Source organism: Oncorhynchus mykiss, chromosome 2 (assembly GCF_057628025.1).
Source record: "Oncorhynchus mykiss isolate SJ-2025 chromosome 2, ASM5762802v1, whole genome shotgun sequence".
Lineage (NCBI taxonomy): Eukaryota > Metazoa > Chordata > Actinopteri > Salmoniformes > Salmonidae > Oncorhynchus > Oncorhynchus mykiss.
This window is the reverse complement of record NC_143023.1, coordinates 72,949,318-72,975,028: the sequence shown is the minus strand read 5'-3', so window position 1 is coordinate 72,975,028 and position 25,711 is coordinate 72,949,318. Positions and strand designations below refer to the sequence as shown.

The 25,711-nt window shown below is 44.6% G+C and overlaps 1 protein-coding gene across 1 annotated transcript in view; it reads right to left on the bottom strand.

Annotated features, from left to right (window-relative positions):
* The window catches only part of tln2b (talin 2b), a 144,930-nt gene that overhangs the window by 24,931 nt on the left and 94,288 nt on the right, over window positions 1-25,711 (bottom strand). The window contains exons 14-44 of the mRNA XM_036954991.2: window positions 25,040-25,226; window positions 24,803-24,916; window positions 24,245-24,353; window positions 23,323-23,531; window positions 22,933-23,031; window positions 22,585-22,752; window positions 22,005-22,299; window positions 20,686-20,852; window positions 19,602-19,730; window positions 17,397-17,510; window positions 16,990-17,238; window positions 14,807-14,935; window positions 14,603-14,705; window positions 13,300-13,508; window positions 10,670-10,789; window positions 10,190-10,387; window positions 9,432-9,571; window positions 8,768-8,861; window positions 7,806-7,895; window positions 7,568-7,690; window positions 7,204-7,347; window positions 6,850-7,011; window positions 6,515-6,655; window positions 5,625-5,806; window positions 4,632-4,767; window positions 4,445-4,546; window positions 3,073-3,243; window positions 2,734-2,880; window positions 1,844-1,945; window positions 1,605-1,724; window positions 237-383 (exon numbers count right to left, since the gene is read on the bottom strand). Coding sequence (XP_036810886.2) covers window positions 237-383; window positions 1,605-1,724; window positions 1,844-1,945; window positions 2,734-2,880; window positions 3,073-3,243; window positions 4,445-4,546; window positions 4,632-4,767; window positions 5,625-5,806; window positions 6,515-6,655; window positions 6,850-7,011; window positions 7,204-7,347; window positions 7,568-7,690; window positions 7,806-7,895; window positions 8,768-8,861; window positions 9,432-9,571; window positions 10,190-10,387; window positions 10,670-10,789; window positions 13,300-13,508; window positions 14,603-14,705; window positions 14,807-14,935; window positions 16,990-17,238; window positions 17,397-17,510; window positions 19,602-19,730; window positions 20,686-20,852; window positions 22,005-22,299; window positions 22,585-22,752; window positions 22,933-23,031; window positions 23,323-23,531; window positions 24,245-24,353; window positions 24,803-24,916; window positions 25,040-25,226 — 4,600 coding nt within the window. The remainder of the gene's footprint in view (window positions 1-236; window positions 384-1,604; window positions 1,725-1,843; window positions 1,946-2,733; window positions 2,881-3,072; window positions 3,244-4,444; window positions 4,547-4,631; window positions 4,768-5,624; window positions 5,807-6,514; window positions 6,656-6,849; window positions 7,012-7,203; window positions 7,348-7,567; window positions 7,691-7,805; window positions 7,896-8,767; window positions 8,862-9,431; window positions 9,572-10,189; window positions 10,388-10,669; window positions 10,790-13,299; window positions 13,509-14,602; window positions 14,706-14,806; window positions 14,936-16,989; window positions 17,239-17,396; window positions 17,511-19,601; window positions 19,731-20,685; window positions 20,853-22,004; window positions 22,300-22,584; window positions 22,753-22,932; window positions 23,032-23,322; window positions 23,532-24,244; window positions 24,354-24,802; window positions 24,917-25,039; window positions 25,227-25,711) is intronic.

The window sequence follows — 25,711 nt, the reverse complement described above, 5'->3', positions numbered from 1 at the left end:
CAGGTACAAAAATTGAGTTTAAATATATTTGGCTAAGGTGTATGTAAACTTCCGACATCAACTATATATATATATATTAAAAAAAATAAAACAAATCTGTATTGCTGTTTATCGCTTACTTTCTTTGGTGCAAATAAATTAAACCTAAAATTAAACCTAAAGACTTCAAAGTTAGCACAATTTACCACAAGGTTCAGGCAAATAATTCTACTATATCAGCCCCGTTCCCAGCCTACCTTCTCAGTGACGGCACGGGCACACTCAATGAGCTCCCTCTTGGAGAAGCTGTCAGTGGGGCTCATTTGCAGGGCTCCAGCCTTCTGAACCAGGTAGATACATCCATGGCCCAGCTCCTGGACCCGCGTCTTGATCTGGAAGCCCACCTGCAAGCACAGTCAGACAGCCAGTCCATCAGTTTTACAGAGCCATCTCACCCACTCCCTGTCTCCCTCCACACAGCAGACTATGTCTCATCATGTCCTCGACTGCCTCTTATCAGGCTGCTGGTTAAAAAATGATTTCCAGTACCTGAGAGGGATTGATGGTAGTACACCTTTAATTTCCTGACACAGAAATGAATAGGTGGGTGGGTGGGAATTCATTATCAGCATCACTATAGGCTTTTAGACTTGGAGGGGTACAATGTCGCTATGGTAACAAGTTATGTAAAGAGAATTGATAAGAGTGTGGGGTTATTAGGCTCTCTCTTCACACATAATATGGATAGCGGTCTCCCTCTCAGAGATGAGCATTAAACACACGCTATGTGGGTGCAGCAACAGAGAGAATGAGGTTTGAGAGCTGGAAATATATTCCAGAGTTTGATCTCACACTATTAAGTACAGCCTCAAGGAAGATGCATCATATCAAAGAATGCCATCCGCCGTGTGACATCTCTGCATATTTTCTAAGCATATGCAAATATCTTGCATATCAAATCTCTTTTGATAAGTTGCTGTATAAAGACAAGAGAGATTCTCATTTGGGCAAAAGACTGTCCTCTCCTCGACTCCTCCATCCTCTCCTCTGTGACCCCGGTAAGTGGTTGAGGGGTCAAGGAGAGTGTCAATTCCTTTTTAGGCAAACAGAGGAGAGTCCTGGTCTCCTCAATAGCCTCCTCCTGCCGGGGAAGCACAAAAGTATCACCTGAGTCCTTTGTGGAAGATTTTTGAGATCTGCCACACCCCCTTTGAATCAGCTGTTGTTTACTTGTAGAAAAGCATGCACATATTTAAAAACAATAAGCTACTTATCCTTTTATTTATGAACTGTCTAGCTACATTTCCTTTTACTACTTTACACATTTCATTTGGGATTCCACCCCTGTAAACGTCATTTGCACGATGCCACGCGAGTGAAGGAGAGTCATTTCATACATGCACATTTGTTTCCACATTTCCTCTCCTCCCCTCGGTTACCTTTGATCTTTTTCAAAAGGAGATGAGGAGAGGACCGAGGAAGGGGAAATAGGACAGAGGAGTTGAGCAAACCAATTAAGAATCTCCCATAGGACATGCCCATAGGGGTACCACAGAAAAATGATCCCATATTTAAACAGTATCCTGCTTTGACAGTGCACCCACAGGAGCCACTTGACCTCTCACCTCTTTTGGTTCTGCGGTGGCAGCTGCCAGGTGACCTTGGTGGGCTAACTGGCTGTAGTCTACAGTCACCTGAGAGGCCAGGCCACCCAGCTCCTCTGGACATGTCACTGACTTAGTCATCTGGGGACACAGTCAGAACAAGGTCATAACATGACTGTGATTTAGTTATTTCAGAAATGATGAAGAGGTACATCTATAAGGCTACATTGCATATTTATGAGGTAGTTGTTTGTGCTCACCATCTCCTGAGTTGTGATGGCGATGGCCTTGGAGTATTTCACCATGGTGGTCTGGTAATCCACAAAGGATCCTTCAGGTTCAGGGGGAGTGCCCTCATCCAACTGCAGAGGGAAAAGCGACTCGTTTTAAAATATTCAACCTAGCTACTTACTGTACATAATCTACACATATGAATATCAACCAAGCATCTACCACACATTTGAATAAAGCTTTTCTTTATTCAATGAACTCTATGCATAAATATGTTGCAGAATGCAGATATCCACTTAAGGCCGCTCAATGTGTTATTTTCTATGCAGTAACAGAAATCGAATTCAAAGGGCTGGAAACATATAGAGAACAACATCTGATAGAAGCATTCAGCCAATCAAGAATGCAGGCATAATTCATTATTATCAAGTCTGTGACAGATCTTAGGAGACGGAGGGTGACAGCCAGTGGATGAGTGACAGCCAGTGGATGAGTGACAGCTGACAGCTCTGAGGCCTGGACCTGACACTTCCCATCCATCTCACTAATGAGTGTCAGTTAGAGGATGATTCTCTGCCCGCCCACTGTGGTAGAGTCATCTTAAAGCAGTTGGAAGAGATGAGTGTTCTCAGTAGAGCTCTACTCCTGAGCTGCTTGGGGCCACAGTACACATGCACATATACACCAGTGGAGGCTGCTGAGGGGAGAACGGCTCATAATAATGTACGGAACAGAGCAAATGGAATGACATCAAACACCTGGAAACCATGGAAACCATGCATTTGGCGTATTTGATACCATTCCACTATTCCGCTCCAGTCATTACCACGAGCCTATTCTTTCCAATTAAGGTGCCATATACACACTACTACTATACAGTACTACACACCCTACTGTACAGGACACCAGCCCCACTCACCCTGCCCATGGCCTCAGCGATAGCCTCCACCATGCCTCCCACCATGCCGCCCTCACTGGCCGCCTCGTTCAGAGTCACCATGATGTCGTCCACAGCCTCCTTCATCAGCTGGGCAGCCTCTGATATGGCATAGTGGGTGTGGGCCGCCTGGACACACAGTAAACACACCAGACCACCATGAAACGAAAAGATCTTCATCTTATCAATACACATGGCTATGCAACTACAATAAGCAATACGATAGATTGTGGAACGAGGTGCACACAAATCTATACTAATTAAGTTTTGCTCCATTGCTCAAACATGGCCTCTGTGCCCTGTGTTGGACAGTAACATTACCTTAGGGTTTCCACCTCCCTCCTTGGCTGCGTAAAGCATCTGCAGGGCGGACTCTGACAGGGTCTTAGTCTGGTCCAGGATGTTCATCTGCTGCTGCTGGTCCACGATCTTAGAGGCCAGGCCAACAGACGCCACGATGAGGGGCTCAAAGTAGCTGGCCAGCTGGGTCACCTGGGAGAAACAGTATCATGTAACAGTATGCCGTCCCTGGAGGGGGTGCGTCACCTGAGTGGGTTGATTCACTGATGTGGTCATCCTGTCTGGGTTGGCGGCACCCCCCCCCCTCCCCCCTTGGGTTGTGCCGTGACGGAGGTCTTTGTGGGCTATACTCAGCCTTGTCTCAGGATGGTAAGTTGGGGGTTGAAGATATCCCTCTAGTGGTGTGGGGGCTGTGCTTTGGCAAAGTGGGTGGGGTTATATCCTTCCTGTTTGGCCCTGTCCGGGGGTGTCCTCGGATGGGGCCACAGTGTCTCCTGACCCCTCCTGTCTCAGCCTCCAGTATTTATGCTGCAGTAGTTTATGTGTCGGGGGGCTAGGGTCAGTTTGTTATATCTGGAGTACTTCTCCTGTCCTATTCGGTGTCCTGTGTGAATCTAAGTGTGCGTTCTCTAATTCTCTCCTTCTCTCTTTCTTTCTCTCTCTCTCTCGGAGGACCTGAGCCCTAGGACCATGCCCCAGGACTACCTGACATGATGACTCCTTGCTGTCCACAGTCCACCTGGCCGTGCTGCTGCTCCAGTTTCAACTGTTCTGCCTTATTATTATTCGACCATGCTGGTCATTTATGAACATTTGAACATCTTGGCCATGTTCTGTTATAATCTCCACCCGGCACAGCCAGAAGAGGACTGACTACCCCACATATGCTCTCTCTAATTCTCTCTTTCTTTCTCTCTCTTGGAGGACCTGAGCCCTAGGACCATGCCCCAGGACTACCTGACATGGTGACTCCTTGCTGTCCCCAGTCCACCTGACCGTGCTGTTGCTCCAGTTTCAACTGTTCTGCCTTATTATTATTCGACCATGCTGGTCATTTATGAACATTTGAACATCTTGGCCATGTTCTGTTATAATCTCCACCCGGCACAGCCAGAAGAGAACTGGCCACCCCACATAGCCTGGTTCCTCTAGGTTTCTTCCTAGGTTTTGGCCTTTCTAGGGAGTTTTTCCTAGCCACCGTGCTTCTACACCTGCATGGCTTGCTGTTTGGGGTTTTAGGCTGGGTTTCTGTACAGCACTTTGAGATATCAGCTGATGTACGAAGGGCTATATAAATACATTTGATTTTATTTATGAGACACAGATTGAATAAGAGGAGTGGATCTAGGAGACAGGACTTTCTCCCTGTAGGGGAATGGTCCCAGACTAGTACCTTGTGTCCCAGCTGGGCAGCTTCACCCCTGGCTGCAGTATTGATAGGATCGATGAGATGTCCAATCTCCTGCACCGACGATGTCAGCTGCTCCTGCAAAGCCTAAGGGGGCAGCATAGAGTTACGATTGGGAAAATGAAAATGAACAAAAAGCAATTATAGTGATGATATGACAGTTCAAACTTACTTCCAAAGATATGTCATCCCTACATCCCTGTAGGCTCTGGCCCACAGCAGCTAGAGAAGCCTGCTCGATGTCCCGGATACACTTGTTGATGTTATCAATGGAGAAGTCACACTCTCTCTGCCCTGGTGCCTTGTCCCTACCAACAGTATCATGACAAATAGGAACAAGGCAGTACTTCTACAAGCAGGTTATTAATGCAGTATCACACCTCAAAGAAGGAAAATCATGTATACTAGGTACACTTTTTGCAAACATGGTCTCTAGAGGTTGACCAGATACAAAATGTTCTGAAGCTAAGGGGCAATTTACTCTGTGTGAGAGATAATGAGGGAAGACACTTCTATTCAAAACAGCAGGAGGGTCTTTCTAAGTATAAGAAATCTGTCTAAGCAGCACCAGCAGCACAGCAGATCCTCCACGGAACTCTGCCTACTCATCTTTATCAGTGCCCTAGAGCATTCCTCTTCCTATTACATGGCAGGTGGAAACACAACCACCATAAATTACATGTCAACTCACTGCTCAGTTGAACCGACAGTTACTCAGAGATAGCTGAACTCCCCCTCACCCCGAGTCTCAATTTGCCTGGCTACCCATCCACAGCGCTCTGGCCAAACTGACGTTTCTTCTCCACCATGAGTCTGGATTTGCCTCCCTCCCCTACGATTTCTAGAACGCAAACATATTCTGACCGTTTTGATTAGTCCCAGAAACCGATGGATTGGGTTCAGGAGCCAGCCTACATGACGATGTTATCAACTTTGATACTCTGATTGGATAGATTTCTTAGAGACGATCCGATCGCTGATTCATTTGTTTTGTACAACGCCCTTCACTTTGAACTCACACAAACAACTTCTAGGATGGCAGATTCTGAATGTATGCAGGATCGATAGAGCAGTGGAATTATATTCTGGGTGAGTTGTCCGGCAAGGCCTTAACATGATAATATCTAGAGTACCATAGTGCAGAACCAGAGGGGTCTGTGCTGACCTGATGGAGGTGATGAGGCTCTTGATGGAGTCAGAGACGGTGCGGGAGTGCCCAGCCAGGATGGACCAGGTGGGCGGGTCTTTGGGGTTGATGATGAGCGAGCGGGCAGTCTCCAGGAGCAGGGTGGAGCTGTCCAGCATGGAGCAGGCTGAACGCATGATGGGCTCCTGGGCTGCAGAGCCCTGGAAATGGGAAAGAGGGAGGGAGGGAGGGGAGGACAGTGACTAACTAACAGCTCAATAGCAACACTACACAGATGTCATTGATCTCTTACTATTATTATTGTTCTGCCTCACACAGAGATGCAGAGGGAGATACACCTAGAGTCTTTATGATGGCAGCTAAAGCCTCCCTCGACAATTAGATTAACAAGCTGAAGATTAGAGCAGCTGTGCTGAGAGAGAGAGAGCAGTTAAACACTGCCCTCCAACAGATAACAGTCAACGCTTTTAAGGCTGTGTGAGGACTCTTTCTGCTACATTGTAACATAAAATACATCCGATTTCTCCTTGAGCCATTTACCGACATTAAATAAATTAGAGGGAAATGGTGCATCAAACCAATTCCACCCGCTTTCTTGCACTGTACTGGCTCTATATCGGAGGTCCTATTTCAAGGGGATTGAATTCCCTAGTCACCAATGTATTCATGGAATCTGTAGGAGTAGCTTTGCCGTCTCCTTTATATTACAGAATGTATGAGGAAGCAGACAAATAAAACAACGTGACAATGTAGACTGAAGAAACCTCTTAGGAGATAAAAACAAATGGTCCTCTGAGCAAGAACTGCATTTTAATTTTCATATAGATAATGACAAATGTGTATTTTCACTGAAGAGCTTACATATTGCACAATACAAAGTCACCCCCTGAACAAGCACTCATACGAACCTCATTGCTGATCTGTGCAGGGATACTAGCAAACTCCGGGTTGGAGGAAAATGTGGATAGATTCTCTACAGCCTCGATAAGTGGAGTTGTAGCAACATGGCACCTGTTTCTGTTCTCCTCTGAGAAATCTCCATCCAAGGCCTGGAAGAAAACAACTGGACATGACCTCCTAAGCCAACACTCCAACTCAGCTACACAATATAGCCATCTGTCTTCATTACAAATGACGGAAATATTTTAAGTGAAACAGAGAACATCAATAAATCTACTTTTCCTGAAGGCACAAAGTACAAGAATACCATTTATGAGTGGACCATGGCAGAGAGTACACATACCTTTATAGTTTTCACAAGGTTGGCCGTGGTGTTTGCAACCTCTTTGGCTGACTGAACAAAGTGTCTCCTGGCCACAGGGTTGGATGTCTTGGACGAGGCCAGGCGGCAGGCATTGCAAAGAGCTGAGGTATGCTTGGCTACAATCGTCGCCGCGGACAGAACCTAATAAACAAACAAACACAAACAAAACAAATGACAAACAAAGCAGTATAAACATTTCTCTAAAGATGCATATTGTGAGAACAAGTTTGATGTTATGTTGATGCTCAAATTTAACAATCCATTTGATTAAGTCACTATTTGTATAATAGATTCATTATCTCAATAAATGTCTCACTACATTGGTCTTCTCACCTGAGAGGGGCTGCTGGCTGGGTCCACCAGGTTTTGACAGGCCATCTGAATAGCCTGGTTGGCCCGGGCAAATTGGATTGGATCTACCAGACCCTCTTGACCAGATTGGCTGTTTGGATCAGACACACCCACTAGGTAGGAGGCCTGCAGTGTGGGGAGAAGGATAGAGAGGAGAGAGGAACGCTCATGGCTTCGTTTCTGATTTAGAGAGAGGCACATGTAGGTGCTGTAACTAAACATGAACAGAGGTCTAGAGCTGATAGGGACTGTTGGTTGTGTGCCAGACCCAGACCAGATAGCAGGGAGGAGTGGAAGGGAGGCTGTAGGCTCCAGACAGTCAGTCAGTACTAGGCTGGGATCTCACCTGTCCTGCCGCCTCCGTCAACCCACACAGGGCCTTGGACGCCACTCCCACACAATCGCCAAACGCTGGCACGTTGCCCGTCTTACAGTGCTGAGAAATCCCCGCCATGGACTCTCCAAGAACCTGCACATGGAGAAATGCAAATAAACTTTAAGATTACCTCTTCAGCTGTCTATTACGTTAGATATTGCTGATATTTAAAGTCTATGATGCCTGTGAATGTTTTGTAAGGCTTTACCTTTGAGTTCTCCATGACATTCTCGATGCAGTCAAAGTAGGAGAGCTCACTGACAGGCTCACTGGGGTTGTTCAGCAATCCTCTCACAGCCTGTACACAGAGGGAGAGGGGCTCAACAATAAGGAGAGCACAAACTTCTGAACCAATCTGATATCCAACTTGGGGGAATTAAAATGTGTGCTGCATGAAAAACAAGTTCAACTGTTTTTAATAGGTCTGTTATGAAGTAATCTTTAACTTATAGAGGGAAGTCATGTCACCAAGCACTATTACTCAGTCACTTAGGAGAATAACTCACAGATCTGTTAGTTACATAAAAGTATAATTAGTGGTACTCCAGGGGTTGAAATTAATGGTGACTGTCATTCAATGTTATGCAGGAGGGATACAGAGCGAGACCGGTAATAACTATCAGAGCGTGTGAAAAGAAGGGGACATGGGCTGAAGGGGCTCAAGGCACAGAGGAAGTAAACGACTTGGTAATTATTTTCCATGGAGACAGAGCATAAAATAATGTCAATACAGAAACCCTCAGCAACATGCATCTCATTCAGCCGTTAAATATAATCCAATTCGTCCATCATTAATGAATTGGAATGGTAAACCATTGCTTTACAGGATTCAAATCAAAACAAAACAAGGCAGCAGTAAATATCTCATTCCCCACGAATGATGCAGACCCCCCCCCCCCCCCCCCCCCTTGAGCCAATCAGCGTAGTGTTGTTATTTATGGATCTCTTTGGCAAGACACATAATTTTCCTGATTTTCAACAAAACCAGACTAGTGCTGTCTAAGATATCACGTGACTAATGTATGAACGTGCGAATGTACTAACAGACGGAGACAGATCCACAAAAAGTTACTACATCAAAACCCTTTACTTTGTGTAGACTGAAATAAACATTAATATTACCTAGCCTGAACATAAAAAGGGTTGTTTAGTGTACAGTAAAACAGCTACCTCCAGTTCTCTCAGAGCGTTGTCACACTCCTTCTGGCCCGGTGCCTGCTGGGTACACAGTGTGATGAGCTGATTAATGCTCTCTGTCACCGCTCTGAAACACAAGGGCAGCAGCACAGGGCTTTTCAGCACTCACATCTCTCTATATACACACACACGCATACACTTGTACTTTACACATGCATGGCAGAGCCCATCGCCCCTCTCCCTGTGACAATCTCACACTGTACAGGAGTGTGGAGGCTGTGCTTAGTGATTACAGACAAGCTCCAGCCATGGCTTCCATCTGCACAATTAAAGAGAGGGAAGTCAGTCAGGCTCAAAGCCCAGCGGGGCCAGCTGCCTGCCATCTCTCCACCAGGGGGGATTCTACCCTACTATCTCTGTCTATCTCTCAGCCTAGCAACATGCTGTGAAATGGGCCGTACAACCACAGCAGAGATATTTCATAGAATGGAGATAGTGTACTTGTTTAATGTGGATTTGAATGAAAACCGAGTCAGAATATACAGTATATGAATATGTTTTTGTTTTAATGGACTTAATCTAAGTCACTCCTTACAGTCTTACTTTGTGCTAATGTAGACCCTCCTTATACTCAAGTAGTTTGTGATAAGTGACATCCTTATTCTATGCCATTCAGCTCCATATAGAGTGGCCTCACCTTGCTGCAGCAGCTAACAGGTTCTTGGCGTTAGCTGCTCCAGGATCCACTGACAGGGACTTGGCGGCCAGAAGGAGCTTGCTGGATGCCATGGAGATGTTCTTCAGGTTGCCAATCACTGTGATTTGGTCCTCTTGGGACTGCAAATGACAAAGTCACAAGACAACTCAGCTGTTTCTTGGAATAAAATATGTTGAAGAGTGGTCAACATGTTATTTAAGACACATCTTTCCAGGAAAATGCAACTGTACTTATTGTCAATAACTGTCACACTGTCTATCTGGTGGAATGGCCTATGAAACTGGCATCATGTGAACGGTGTCCCCCACCTCAGCCAGCCAGTCCCCTACTCATTTAAGCCTGATTGAGGCCTGTGTGTCATGCTACATCAACTGCTCTCCCACACAATCTATCCAAATTAATGAGCAAAATAACCAGAACATCATCAAAGATCTCATTACGTCTGACTGTGTTAGCGCTCTCGGGGACAATCATATGCCTAAGTAAATTAGATGAAAAGGCCTAATTAACAAACTAATCAAAATAGCTTAAGTGCTCAAGTGACAGAAAAATGTGAAGACACTCAACATGACTACCTCAGAGGCATTTCCATGTTATCCTATTAAATCTAAACCGCTCCTGTCCACCAACAGTATATTCAGGCGTCATAACATTTGTCCAGACCTATTTCACAGGAGAGGAATCAGATATTTCTATGGGGCTGTTGCGACCTGCCTGCTACAGATAATGATACCTACTTGAGTGTGTCCAGCCATCTCAACGCCGGCGTCCAGGAACTCATCAAAGTCCTCACTGAATTTCCCAGAAGCCACGGCCAGTTGGCTGCTGGTACCCCGGGAGGAATGGACCACATCTCCTGCTGAGTGGTTGAGCTCTGCAGCAGTATGGTTCAGCTCACTCTGAGCATCCTGGAAGGACTTACTGCAGGGGGGGAGCTGGAGACATACAGGAAAAACACAAGTATAGTTGTTCGTACATTATTATCAGTATTATTTGTTACATAATAATCCGTATGGTATTTGTGTTATGTTTATGTTAAATTTTTCCTTGGATAGTTGTGAAATGTCTGCGTAGATGATTAATGACTAGAGGTAAAATATGCCAACTGTGTATTTAGGTTTAGGACAGCATTGACTCTCTATAAGCACTCGTGTTCAGATGTGTAATAAAATCAACACTCCAAACTGCAGCCTCGCCAGTCTGGCAGCAGGACTCACAGTGTCCACCAGCAGCTTCTTACTGGCCTCTCCGATGCTTCTTAGGGCCATGTCCACATCCTTCTGGCCAGGCAGGCAGTTCACACAGTTATTCAGAGAGTGGGACACTGCCTTGGCCACCTGCAACACATCACAGATCAGCCTGTCAGTGGGCTGACATTACACATTCTAACCACGCTCCACAGTCACAGAGCACAGCTCTGAGAAGGAAAAACATCTTAAATGCAAATCAGCCTGCAAGCGGAGCACGACAATCCATGTCACTAATTTATGCTACCGTCACAGACATATGCCAACCAATATGTTTATCTCCCAAAGGGCCCTGCTGCAAATAAGCAGTTTTACTGGAGCTAGCGTTCCTGTGAGCAGGAGACTGAGAAGAGAAAATAGCAACCCTTAAAGCAGATAACTGTTATGGAAAGTAGAAGTGTTTACAAATCGGTTATCATCCAGAATGTAGAGGAGAGGAAAGAGCCCAACAGAAAAGACTGTGCTTGGAACATTAACACAACTGTCTGAATAGGACGTCAATACAGGAATTCTGTCACACGCTGACTAGACCGGGCACACGCGCGTGCCATTGCTTGCATGTTGATTTTGTCCATCCACACCAGACGGAATCAGGACACACAGGTTGAAATAAATATTAGCAAATCAAACTCTGAACCAACTAAACTCAGCAAAATAAAGAAACATCCACTCATTGTCAACTGCGTTTATTTTCAGCACTTAACATCTGTAAATATTTGAATGAACATAAGATTCAACAACTGAGACATAAACTGAACAAGTTCCAAAGACATGTGACTAACAGTAATGGAATAATGTGTTCCTGAACAAAGGCGAGGTCAAAATCAAAAGTAACAGTCAGTATCTGGTGTGGCCACCAGCTGCATTAAGTACTGCAGTGCATCTCCTCCTCATGGACTGCACCAGATTTGCCAGTTCTTGCTGTGAAATGTTACCCCCTCTTTCCCCAAGGCACCTGCAAGTTCCCAGACATTTCTGGGGGGGAATGGCCCTAGCCCTCACCCTCCGATCCAACAGGTCCCAGACATGCTCAATGGGATTGAGATCCGGGCTCTTCGCTGGCCATGGCAAAACACTGACATTCCTGTCTTGCAGGAAATCGGACGGTCATGTCAGGATGAGCCTGCAGGAAGGGTACCACATGAGGGAGGAGGATGTCTTCCCTGTAACGCACAGCGTTGAGATTGCCTGCAAAGACAACAAGCTCAGTCCAATGATGCTGTGACACACCGCCCCAGACCATGACTGACCCTCCACCTCCAAATCGATCCCGCTCCAGAGTACTGGCCTCGGTGTAATGCGCATTCCTTCAATGATAAACACAAATCCAACCATCACCCCTGGTGAGACAAAACCGCGACTCATCAGTGAAGAGAACTTTGTGCCAGTCCTGTCTCGTCCAACGACGGTGGGTTTGTGCCCATAGGCAACGCTGTTGCCGGGGATGTCTGGTGAGGACCTGCCTTACAACAGGCCTACAAGCCCTCAGTCCAGCCTCTCTCAGCCTATTGCGGACAGTCTGAGCACTGATGGAGGGATTGTGCGTTCCTGGTGTAACTCGGGCAGTTTTTGTTGCCATCCTGTACCTGTCCCGCAGGTGTGATGTTCGGATGTACCGATCCTGTGCAGGTGTTGTTACACGTGGTCTGCCACTGCGAGGATGTTCAGCTGTCCGTCCTGTCTCCCTGTAGCACTGTCTTAGGTGTCTCACAGCACAGACATTGCAATTTATTGCCCTGGTAACATCTGCAGTCCTCATGCCTCCTTACAGCATGCCTAAGGAATGTTCATGCAGATGAGCAGGGACCCTGGGCATCTTTCTTTTGGTGTTTTTGCCAGAGTCAGTAGAAAGGCCTCTTTAGTGTCCTAAGTTTTCATAACGGTGACCTTAATTGCCTACAATCTGTAAGCTATTAGGGTCTTAACGACCGTTCCACAGGTGTATGTTCATTGATTGTTTATGGTTAATTGAAAAAGCATGGGAAACAGTGTTTAAACCCTTTACAATGAAGATCTGTGAAGTTATTTGGATTTTTACGAATTATCTTTGAAAGACAGGGTCCTGAAAAAGGGACATTTTTTTTCTGAGTATATTAATTTGGGTAAGGTCGAAAAGCATTAAGCATTTATGGCAATTTAGCTAGCTAGCTTTTTGGTGCTAGATAATTTGTCCTGGGATATAAACATTGGGTTGTTATTATACCTGAAATGCACAAGGTCCTCTACAATTAATCCACAGATAAAAGGGTAACCCGAGTTATTTTCTAGTAACTCCTCCTTCAGTTTCTAGTCTCCTCCTTCAGGCTTCTTCTTCTTTGGACATTATATGGAGGTTGGCAACCAACGTTAAGGTGCATTATCACCACCAATTGAACTGGAGTATGGACCTCAGTTCATCTTTCAAACACCCATGTGGGTATATGCTCCTAAAAACCAATGAGATGGGAGAGGCGGGACTTGCAGCACATCAAGCGTCGCAAATAGAACCAAGTTCTATTTTAGCGCCTGGCTACGCAGATGCTTGTTGACGCAAGCGAGCAGTTTGGATGCAATGATTGAATTACATGTATGTGTACATCAGCATGTCAGGAGTTCCTCACCTGTGCTAGCCTTTGCTGACTCTCTGCGTCGCCGGGGGAGACCAGGGCCTGGTGGGCCTCATGGATGAGCATGGCAGAGCCCTCCATGACGTACTGGGCAGAATCCAACATGGCTGCCGCAGACTGGGGTTCCTTAGTGCTGGCAGCGACACCTCTGGCTGCCTGGGCCAGTGTCCTCAAGGCCTGGGCAGTCTCCCTGGCAGCCACTCCTACACACAACAGAGACAGACAGTGTTGGAGTGAGTGGAAGTCTTGGAGTTGGATTAACAAAGCTAGTCCAGGAAATAATGACGGAAAACCTGGTGTCAACATCCCAGTGTGCCTCTTCATTGTTCTTTAAGATGCAGCTAAACAACCTACTGACTCGGGATAGCTGCATCATGATTTATTCACTCGACAAACTGCAAGCTGAATCTCACTTCCTTTCAATCTCATTATCACTTCACTAAATATGTCCTGTATTAAGACATACACACATTCAGAGGTGCAGCTTTAGTGCTCAAAATGAATAGAATGAGTTGTTGGTAATGTGTAACTGAACAGTAGGAATAGCACAGTGAGCCCAACCTAAAGCACCCCTATTGTTAAAACAAATTAGATAGATAGGAGAACGAGGCACCATGTGAGATTGGGGCTTTACTTATTACACACAAAGCTAAGATGAGGGAATGCAGCAAATTGCATCAAATTTCATTATCCAGCCGAGTGGAGCCCATTGCTAATGGAATGTTGAATCTAGTGAAAATAAGATGAATGAGGAGAGAGTAGCACCCTGGGCCCCAGCGTGAAGCAGCACAGCCAGGGAGGGAGGGAGGGAGGGAGCAGCCATGGTTAGAAGACACTATTCAAATCTTTCTTCATCAATTCTCCTGAGAGACTAAATGGAGCTAGAATGGAGGCTAAAGAAAATGACAGGCTGTGCAGCAGGACCCATTGGGTTTATTGCTTGCTCTTAGGCAATAGTGATAACATCATCACTAAATCAAGAATTGAATTACACTTGGATATCTATTGGTAGAAGGAAAGTGAATGATTGTTAGGGTTTCTACTGCCTACTTTATAACCTATCTTACCCCACTTGGTAGAGTAGAGCTTTACTGAGACCCTGTAGCTGATTGTGACATTTGAAGAAACGGTCCCTAATGTCAAATAAAAGCATCTAACTAAAAGGACAGAAAATAATAAGTCTAGTCCAGAAAAAACATTCTACACAGCCACTCAATGATGTCTGTCATAAGTTTAGGTGAACATTCCTCTTGTACTGCTCAATAATTCTCAGTGCACGTTGTGTTTGCTTTCCTACCTGTGTAGTGCTCATTGCCCTGTGCAGCACAGGTCAGCAGCTGGGCCATAGAGGAGCCAACAGCCTTGGAGGTACTACCCAGGTCCTGGGCACACTTCTCTAGCTGTAGGGACAACACAGGAGCACAAAGTCATGCATTTTCACACATCTGCAGATTTGCTTTGCATGACTGGAACAAATCAATGTATTCTATAATGAACTGACCGATTCCCCAGGAAGTGGTTTGAGCTGCCCATCGTGCGCAGCCATCCTGGCATCTTGAAGCTCACTCCTGAGAGTTTGGACAGCACTGAGAGCAGAGTCTATCTCCAGAGGACCACAGGCTTCATGGGCCTGCAGAAGCACACATACACAAACCTCTCTCACACAGAGCCCAGAAGCTGTGCTTCCTGTATGAAAACATGACTATCAGTAGCTGTGGATAGAGGGGTACAGGCAGTGGCGTAGCTCATTTTCACGGGGCCCCCGCAAAACAATTATAAAATGTTTTGCCATGGAGCAGAGAGAAACATTTCCATAATTTCATGCTATTTTACACATTTTGCTGTGAGGATGAGAGAAAATGTTGCTGATTTAGAGCTCAGGGATTCTTGAAAGCTATCACACCATTTAAAGGAACAACCTCTTAATCACGTTCCTCTTCTTAAAAAGCAACTAACTGGATTTGTCAATTCCATTAGATACTATAAAATGCATTTCAGTTATACAATTATTGTCCATTGATTAAAATATATATTTTTAAATATTGACAAAAAACATTATCTTCATTAAGGGGGTTAGCCATCAGTGACGGAGTTGACAATCCCCAATAAAAACATAACCATTCTATCAGATCTTTCAGAATTGAAATTGCATTTTTATTCTTCATTGCTATACATAGTAGCAATTTTGTTGCATTATGACTCTAAAACCTAATTAAATGTAACATATTTGAACCATTATTCATATTCTATCTTAATCTATCAGGCAGATGGAGTTGACAGTTTATGGTTGTGACCATGGTGATTCCAATATTGCTTGTTTAAATATCTCAAAAGTAGAGAACTTTACAGACCATGAGTGGTCTTGTTGCACTACATGTAATGAGGACATGAATAAGGGGTCCTGACGGTATAGCGTACACTGCTCATTCCTGATTAATTTAGGATTTTAGACAAATCTGACGGAGTTGACCAATTTTCAGACACATCTTTTAGGAATCAAAGTTACAGAGGACTATTTCAAGAAACTACATGAGATTTTTAAAGTTAATATCCATTATTTTTTTGAATTTTAAACACTTTTAAACACTTTTTTTGGAGAGTTTGAATTTGGGATCCTTTGCTCCGGACAACGGCATTTCCAACCATAGAGCCGAGATGGAAATCAATGATATTGAAAGTATTTAGAAAATTCCCCAAACAAATATTTTCCTTTAAATTCCCCTAAATACACAGTACCAGTCAACAGTTTGGACACACCAACTCATTCAAGGGTTTTTCTTAATTTTACTATTTTCTACATTATAGAATAATAGTGAATACATCAAAACTATGAAAATAAAACTATGAAATAACATATATGGAATCATGTAGTAACCAAAGTGTTACATCAAAATAGATTTTATATTTGAGATTCCTCAATAAAGCCAAAGAAACCACTACTAAAGGACATCAATAATATGACCTGGCCTCCACAATCACCCAACCTCAACCCAATTGAGATGGTTTGGGATGAGTTGGACCTCAGAGTGAAGAAAAAGCAGCCAAAACATGCTCAGCATATGTGGGAACTCCTTCAAGACTGTTGGAAAAGTATTCCAGGTGAAGCTGGTTGAGAGAATGCCAAGAGTGTGCAAAGCTGTCATCAAGGCAAAGGGTGGCTACTTTGAAGAATCTAAAATCTATTTTGATTTGTTTAACACTTTTTTGGTTACTACATGATTGGTTACTACAATGTGCTAGTTCATAGTTTTCATGTCTTCACTATTATTCTACAATGTACGAAAGAGTTAAAATAAAGAAAACTGGCACTCTACATTTTAAGCTCAAATAATCCAACAAAATGTATTTTCTTTTAAGAATAAAAATAATGTTCCCCTACCGGACAACTATTTTGTTCCGACTTTCAAGAATCACTGACCTAATTTCCTGCTATTTGACACATTTTGCAATGAGGCTGAGATAAAATGTTTCCTTTTTAAAGCCAATTTCCTGTAATTCCCCCCCAAAATTAACAGCTGTTCACTATCTGGGGAGCCCAAACTCCGGGGGGACAACAACCCCAACATGAAAAATAAAAAGTATACTTTTTTTGGTTGTGGGGTGGTTGGGGGCCCCCAAATCCCCCAACCTCTGCCTTGCGGGGGCTGTGAGAGTGTGTGCTACACCTCTGGGTACAGAACTTACCTTTTGGGTGGCTGTCCGTAGCTCAGCTAGGCAGGTAGCCAGGTTCTTGGCACATTGGCCAAGTTGCATCGCTGCAGCCTGGTCCGTCACTGTGGGGACAGTTGACTTTGCAGACGTCACCATCTTACTGCCAGGCTGTAGAAAGCTCTGGCTGGCCATTATCAGGGCTAGTTGGGCACTGAGTTCCTCTGGCTGAGCCTGACTACTCCTCATCCCCTGGACCAGCTGAGGGATGTGGTCTGCCACTGCCTTCAAGTAGACATATCATTTGATTAAATCAATGCAATGAAACCGGCAATATAAATGCTGCCAATGTAGTAATTGATTCTATACTGTATGTATTTCACCAGAGTGATCTAACAGTGATCCTGTTCGCTGTGAATCAATCTCTACCCATATTACTGTACCTTGCAGCTGTGTCCTAGCTGTTGATGAGAGGCAGTGTTCTTATTGGACACAGCAGCATTCTGGGCAGCTGCGATGGTCTGAGTAGCAGCAGCCGCAGCCTGCTTAGCAGCAATCTGTTCCAGAAACAGAGAGAGATATTGACAATTGTTGTAGGTATGCGTTTTACATCAGAGACATAGATGAGGGTGGTATACTTAAGGCACCTCAGGGGTTTGTGGCCAATATACCACAGCTAAGGGCTGTTCTTAAGCACAACGCAACTCGGAGTGCCTGGACACAGCTCTTAGCCATGATATATTTGCCACATACCACAAACCCCCGAGGTGCCTTACCAGTAAACTGGTTACTAATGTAATTAGAACAGTAAACAAGTAATGTTGCATTATACCTGTGGTATATTGTCTCATATACCATGGCTTTCAGTCAATCAGCATCCAGGACTCAAACTACCTGGTTTATAATACTGCTTTGTATACAGTATCAGATTGAGCTTCCCAGATAGATCAAACATAATGAGGTGTCACAAACTAAGCCAAAGATTTCTTTAAGAATTTCTTAGAGGACATCAACAACTGACCAAGATGTTGGATTTTTGTGGAATCCAAATAATTGAATGAAAGGCACACACACACACACACACACACACACACACACACACACACACACACACACACACACACACACACACACACACACACACACACACCTGGGGTCACTTAGAAATGTCCTTGTTTTTTAAAGAAAAGCAATTTTTTTGTCCATTAAAATAACATCAAATTGATCAGAAATACAGTGTAGACCTTGTTAATGTTGTAGACCTTGTTAATATCTAACATAATTGCAAAAGGGTTTTCTAATGATCAATTAGCCTTTTAAAATGATAAACTTGGATTAGCTAACACAATGTGCGATTGGAACACAGGAGTGATGGTTGCTGATAATGGGCCTCTGTATGTAGATATTCCATTAAAAAATAAAAAATAATAATCATCCGTTTCCAGCTACAATAGTCATTGACAACATTAACACTGTCTATACTGTATTTCTGATCAATGTGACATTATTTTAATGGACAAAAAAAATGCTTTTCTTTCAAAAACAAGGACATTTCTAAGTGACCCCAAACTTTTGAATGGTAGTGTATATTGGGACGAGGACAACATTTTCTCAAAATGCAAAATGCAGTACAATACACTTTTTGTATTTCCATTAATCCACACCCAGATTACTTTCTTTGAAGTATCAACAAAATGGAAAGTGGTGAGAGAAGAGGGTGGAAGGATGTAGGATGAAACAAGAACCTGAACAACAATGCTATCTTTGTCCTGTGGAAAACAAACAGATTGCACAATGCTGCCTGTCTGGCTCATCTCTCAAGAGGAGAGGAAGAGAGAGAGAGGAAGAGAGAGAGAGACTTAATTTCTATCTGGTGAAACAGAAACAGAAACAGAAAAGACAAACAGACTACATATTTAGTATTATTTTAAAAGCAGAGAGTGCTGGTAAGGACAACACACATGGCAATGTGTTGAAACCCAAACAGATACAACGCTTTAGGAGATCAGAAAGAGACATTTCAGCCATATGAATGGGCAGGTGAAGGTATGTGCTCAGTTAATCTAAACACATTACATTCTAAATGGTTTTTTATTATCTCTGATTCCTCTTTGGAGTGGAAGCCATTACAGGCTACAGAGAATGATGCATCAGATATCAAACTGATTCCAGCCTTCGGTTAGTGTGTGCAGTGGAAGCTCCAGTGCAGTGCGGGTCTGGTCTTTAGGGGTCTACTAATACTAGGGGCTAAACCCAGATCTTTACACTATGATTAACTAATTCACACAACTAATAGGATTCACATATTCCTGCTGCAGGAACAGAAATAATGTAGAGAATAAATACAACACCTCATATGTGCAAATTCATTCTATTTAATTTAGCCTTTTGCAATGCTCTTTCCTAAGGCTTAGGGGGGGGGGGGGATCTATGCATCTTCACACATATCTATGTAGGGGTGTCTGACACACTCTCCTCTTTAATGGTGCGTCATGGTGTTGGATGGACTTGTTTGTTTGGGGTTTGTTTGTGAAAAAGGACATAGTAGTGTAAAGTCGAAAACGTTGATTGCTACAAAGCTACAAATGAACAGGGACTCAAAGTTAGCACAAAGGTTACAATATTCTCTCATTCTCCACCCAACCCACCTCCAGCCTGTTGACCAGCTTCTTCTTGATTGCATTCTGAGCTGCAGCGTTAGTGGCAACACGTAACCCCTCTGCTGCCTCTCTCAGCCTCTGCTGCTGGTCCTCATTCTCTGGGTAAGCTGCAGCTCCCTGTGTACGCATGCGCACACACATGCACACACACACACACACACACACACACACACACACACACACACACACACACACACACACACACACACACACACACACACACACACACACACACACACACACACACACACACACACACACACACACACGCACACACACACGCACACACACACGCACACACACACACACACGCACACACACACACACACACACACACAGGCAGGCACACACACCAAACAAAATCACCACTAACTACAATCGTAGTTCTGCAGTGGCAAAGGGAATATCAAACCCTCTCTCATAGTCTCAGTAGCACTCAGAACATTTCCCCAACACTGTGACTGTACTCCACATGTCTCAGTAGCACTGAACATTTCCCCAACACTGTGACTGTACTCCACATGTCTCAGTAGCACTTTGAACATTTTCCCTACACTGACTGTACATTTAATGTCTCAGTAGCACTCTTAACAATTTCCAAACACTGTGACCGTGCATTAAATGCAGAGCAGCATTAGACACTGTCTGCTTTCTGACAGTTTCCAAGGAAACCACAAGTGCAAGATTCCTATTTCCTCTTTGTAATGGCAGCAGTGTTGTGATGAATGTGTCACAGAGCAAAAGCATCAGCATCGTTTCACTTGCCTGGCATTTTCACATTGATAATATCCTGCTCATTTATACTTGTCTACAGCGCCATGGGCTTATTAAGAACCATTGGTCCTGCGCTTTCATTATTTCAGCTCTAAAGAGAAGCTACATCCCAGACTACATTAGGAATACTATAAATCTCCTTTCCAACAAATGACAGCAGTGGAATTCTAGTTATAGTTGTAGACATGACACTAATGATAATACACTAACATGACATACTGTACAGTTGACACACTAATGGCATACAACAATCTATCGTAGAACTCTAAGTAGGCTAGCATAGTGGTTGTCCCTGTACCTTAGCAGCATCTACCATCCTGGCTGTGGCATCAGCCAGGAGTTTGGCTGCAGCCAGGAGCTTCTTTGAGTTGTCCACGTCCACCTCAGCCTCAGCATCTGACCTCATGGCATTGACCAGGTCAGAAGTGGCCTGAGCCAGCACCCTGGCCTGACGCACCATCTCCCCTACACAGGGTCAGAGAGAGAGAGAGAAAGAGACAGAGAGAGGAGAGAGGGAGAGAGAGAGGAGAGAGACAGAGCCAGGGTCAATATCTCCCGACTGTGCTACAGTATCTACACAGAAACGTGGCCTAGATTACACTCACTGATTACTGATCCCTCATTGGACCTCACACACTACACAATTTCCTTTTCACCTTCTGGTATCGTACTGATAGTACCACAGCAGTTTACTTTTGTCTTCCTCACTGGTTCTAAAAAATACATCTGTCTTTATGTGTATTCTGTGAGGAAATAGAAGAATAAAAGCACCATAAAACCTCTATAGTGCTGTACAGAAGATACCGTATTTCCCCCAGTCAGCCTATAAAAACTGTTATTGCTAAACACCCACCTCCAGCTAGAAATGACTTGAGAGAAGACTATCAAAAGCACTACATCGAGGGTACTTTACAGACTACAGCCTTAGAGACACATTTTTCCCCTATCAGTGAAATGGGACTTTTAAAGACATATTTCATAATAAATTATACTTGGCTGATCTACTGCAGTTTTATTTTACAATGTTTTACGAAAGTCAGAGTGTTAAGCCCTTTTTAAAGTCATATGTTTCCAGTTACATTTCAAAGCCGCACTGAATGTGATTGAGAGCAGATTTTAAGCTCTGTAGTGGTTTTCGATGATATGCTTTCTACGACCCCTTGAGGATTGGCATGGGTTGGGAATTCTTCAGACTCATGGGCATCCCATAACAAACATTTCAGGCTTTGAAAATGTTTCGACAGCAGGGTATTGAAGGTCGGTTAATATAAACCATAAACTGACAACATCTTAGGTCCCACTCAGTCAAAATACATAGGAACAACCCCAGTGAAAGTCTCAAGAAAATCAAAAGACAAGAAACAGGCTGGATAGTCCTGTCTACTTGAATGATAATTATTACATCTTGCGTCCTTTGATAATAGCTACGCTAATGGTTTGAGACTCAAACTGCTGAATGCCAGAACTAGCCAGGAATGTGAAAATACTTGCAAGATGAATCAAGAGTGAAAGGTTCTCTCCCCATCTCCCAAAAAGTTCTGAACCACTCCCCTCCCCTTCCACTTTAGCTGTCTCTCCCCTCCCAACTTCATCCGCCTCTCCTCTCCCAGAGCTCACCTGCGTCTCCCATGGAGGTGAAGATGCTCTCGGTGACGGTCATGATGGTGTCTGTGGCCTGGTCGTAACGTCCGATGGGCTCACCACAGCTGGCATAGTGGCGTACGTGCTGCAGCAGGTCACTGAGTGCCTGGCTCACTGTGTTGGCCGCGGCACCTACCTGCTTCAGGTGCTCACTGTCGTCTGTTGCAGACAGGCAGGCCTTGACGCAGCTCTCCACCGAGCGGTCCACCAGCTTCCCTGCCTCAACCAGCTGCTCCTGGCACACCGGAGAACTGATGGTGGGGCTCACCACCTGGACGAACAGTCTACAATCAGTCTCGACTGGCCACTCAAAATTAAACAACACATTCAGAGGTGCTAGTGGACTCATTTTGGTGTGTACAAGAATGATAATTTTATTGTTGACAAAACTAACTTAGCATACGCTACTCTGTACTAGGAATTTAGAGATAGGACAAACAAACAGCCATTTAATTTCAGTAAGCCAGCTCTTATTTCATCTCAGTTCTTGCCCTGAGCTGTCCTTCATGTCTACAGGAGACAGGGACAGGGGTGTGGCAGTCAGTCAGGGCAGTACCTTGGTGCAGGCCACCAGCTGTGAGGTGGAAAGGGCACACCGAGTAGCAGCTGCAATCACTTGGTTCTGCAACACTGTGTCCTCTGCCACCTGGGCCACATTCTTGGCCTTGAGGACCATCATTGCAGCTGCGTTGGCCACCGCTTTGGCCAGGCTCATTAGAATGTCCTGAAACACATTCATCAATGTCACTCTACTGACTCACAGCAGAGCTGAGCAGACTTTTTGCTGTCCATTCAATTACAATAGCTAAAGAAAACAAAGCCGTTACATAAGTGTGTGTGAAGCTTTAAACGGGGACTGGGGGCAGCAGTTACTATAGAAATAGCGAGGAAAGTCCAGTCCAACCTGGAACCTCTCGTCGGTCTCGCCCTCCCCCATATGATGCAGCAGGTCTCCACTGGCCTGGCCTATACTTCCTGCTGCAGTCAGCACCGTCTGTCTGGGCTGCATGGGAGGGGGTGACATCGCCACATTCACAACACTGACCCCACCGCGGCACCACAGCACAATCACAGCACTCCGCTGCTCTCAGATACAGTTCACATCACCAGCTCCCAGTGATTATTTCTACAGAACACATCATTATTGTTTTCGAAAACATACTAAAAAGAAACACACTGGTGTATTTGTTAAAAGGGAGTCTACATGCAGTACGTCTCAATCTCTGTGTAATCATTGTAATATGGAGAATAGAGCAGATGTGATTGATAGAACAGTGCTGTTTTGTGTCTGTACCTCTCCAGCTGCAGGCTCCACAGACCTGAGCAGGTCAGAGACGGCCCCTGTCAGAGTCCTGGCAGCTTCCATCAGGTTCTGCCCGCTGCCCACCTGGTCCTCCACCAGCGCTGCCAGCAGCTTCACCCCCCTAGACATCTCTGTCAGGTTGGAGGAGATGGTGGTGATGGCACAGCCAACCGCTGTGTAGTCTGTATCTGTAGGGTCACCTAGGGAAAAGAGTCCTCGTTAACCCTTTGTTATACCTTCTGCTCTGCCACTCTCTCAGCCCAAACCACAAGCAGCAACCTGAGTGGTGCCATAATAACACACACATCAGTGTCACCATCATAATGAAAACACATTGGATATGGTATTGTGGAGACAAACGCACACACACACACAGAGAAAGCAAGAGAGAGAGAGAGAGAGAGTTTGTGATAGTCATTTGTGGAGAGGTAAAAGTTTCTATTGGATGATAACAGGGAGCCTCAGTGCCATTCAACAGATGGCTGGGATAGATTAAAACCTATTGAAAGGCTGGCAGGGAGCAGTGTGGAGCAGCATGGCACAGCTCCAGACAAGAGGCAGGGAGAGGAGTGGACAGCATGGAGAGGCTGTCAGCTAGTTAAGCTTCAGGACAACACGCTCACTATTTATTCATCAATGGAAATATTTATTAGGGCAAATGGGAAATGCTCCATTATCTAAAGGGAACTCAGACCCCTCCTCCCTAGTCGTTCCAGATCGACTTGGAAAATGTGTGTTTTGATTCTATCCCTGTGGGTTTTGCCCTTGAAGATAAGCGGCTGTTATTTTTAAGAGGGCATTTTCGACCTAAGTCTAGAGGCCTTTCATAAACAAGGATTCTTGTGCAAATATAACAGAAAACTACATGAGTACATGGTTCCAAATATCAGTAAGGAAACTCTTGGGCACTCACCTGCAGTAAGATTGACCACAGATGCTGTTCCGGCAGTTATGGCATCTACTTGAGAGTGGATTTCATGTTTGGACTCATCCACTTTGTTTTGAACCCAAACTCTGGACGCCTTTCAGGAGAGGGAGAAGGACGGCTATTGGCTTTCATCACAGTGGGGGATTTTCAGCTCATATATATATATTTTTTAAAATCAGGACAAGGGCTTCTTCACAACCAGTTTCCAGCTTTAAAGTACATCTTTCATATTTACAGTCAATTTCCACCACCTAATTACACGTGAAACATGGGAGTTCAAAAAGACGAACAAACTCAGCCCTTCTCTACAGTACGCTTAGCCAAGCACATCTAGAGGAAAAATGCCAAACTTTAAAATAATACATTCAATGGGATACAAAAATATATTTTCCAAAAACACAAAAAAAGAGTGAATTAATCTTCACTGACCAGGCTGCGTGGACTAAAAGGTTCAACGTGTGGGGGAAGTTGAGCAGTATTGAATGGTGTAATTTTGTGGCTGTGGTGTGTGGATTAGTCCAGTGAATGGAAGAGGGAACTCACCATGTCCTGTCCAAGAGGAGGCAGGTTATCTACCTGCCCCAGATCAGCCTGGGCCTGCTGCACTGCCTGCATACTGGTGTTAATGGTCCCCATCAGGGCCTGCTGGGCCAAGCTCTGACAACACACACACATTTTAAACAGACAAAGATCGTAGTTAGTGATGGTGTAAGCAAGGTTCTCTGCACATCACTGCTCCTACTGTGTGACATTGGTATGGGTGCCAGCGGGCATGCTCACCAGCGGGGGCATGTGTCCTCTGTGCATCTGCCCTGTGGTGATCTGCTGCTGGGCAGAGGGCATGGTGCCCATGTTGAAGGTGTTGTCAGGGCCACCGATGGACCCGGAGCGGATGATACCTGGCAGTGCCACCGAGCCATGCTCCACACGACCCACCCTGTTAAACTGCTGCTGCAAGATGGTCGACCTGAGAAGAGAGAGAGAGAGAGAGAGAGAGAACGATGGAGAGAGAGAGAGGGAGATGGATGTTAGGACCTTTACAGGGCATCTTCTGATAAGGAAACATAATACTCAGTATTTTCTCCATAACAATAGGATAGTAGTAACAGAGCCATAACAGTGAGTTAGTACAGATAGTACTGAAACACACGAAAAGAGCTGTTCCACTGCCCCTGTAAACAGATTGTCGCATTCACTATTGGTTAATTACTACTTATTTTGAGAGGCAGCAATTATGCTCCTTGCTAAGAAACAAAACATGAGTCCATTGGCCCCTAAACAGCAGGGAGTGATATGATGCCCAATGTCTATCCCAGCAGGATCCGGTATGAGACACAATCGGTGTCTGGGCTCGGCGTGACAGGACAACAGTCTATCTGTGTTATAAACTCAGAAAAAAAAAGAAATGTCCCCTTTTCAGGACCCTGTCTTTGAAAGATAATTCGTAAAAAT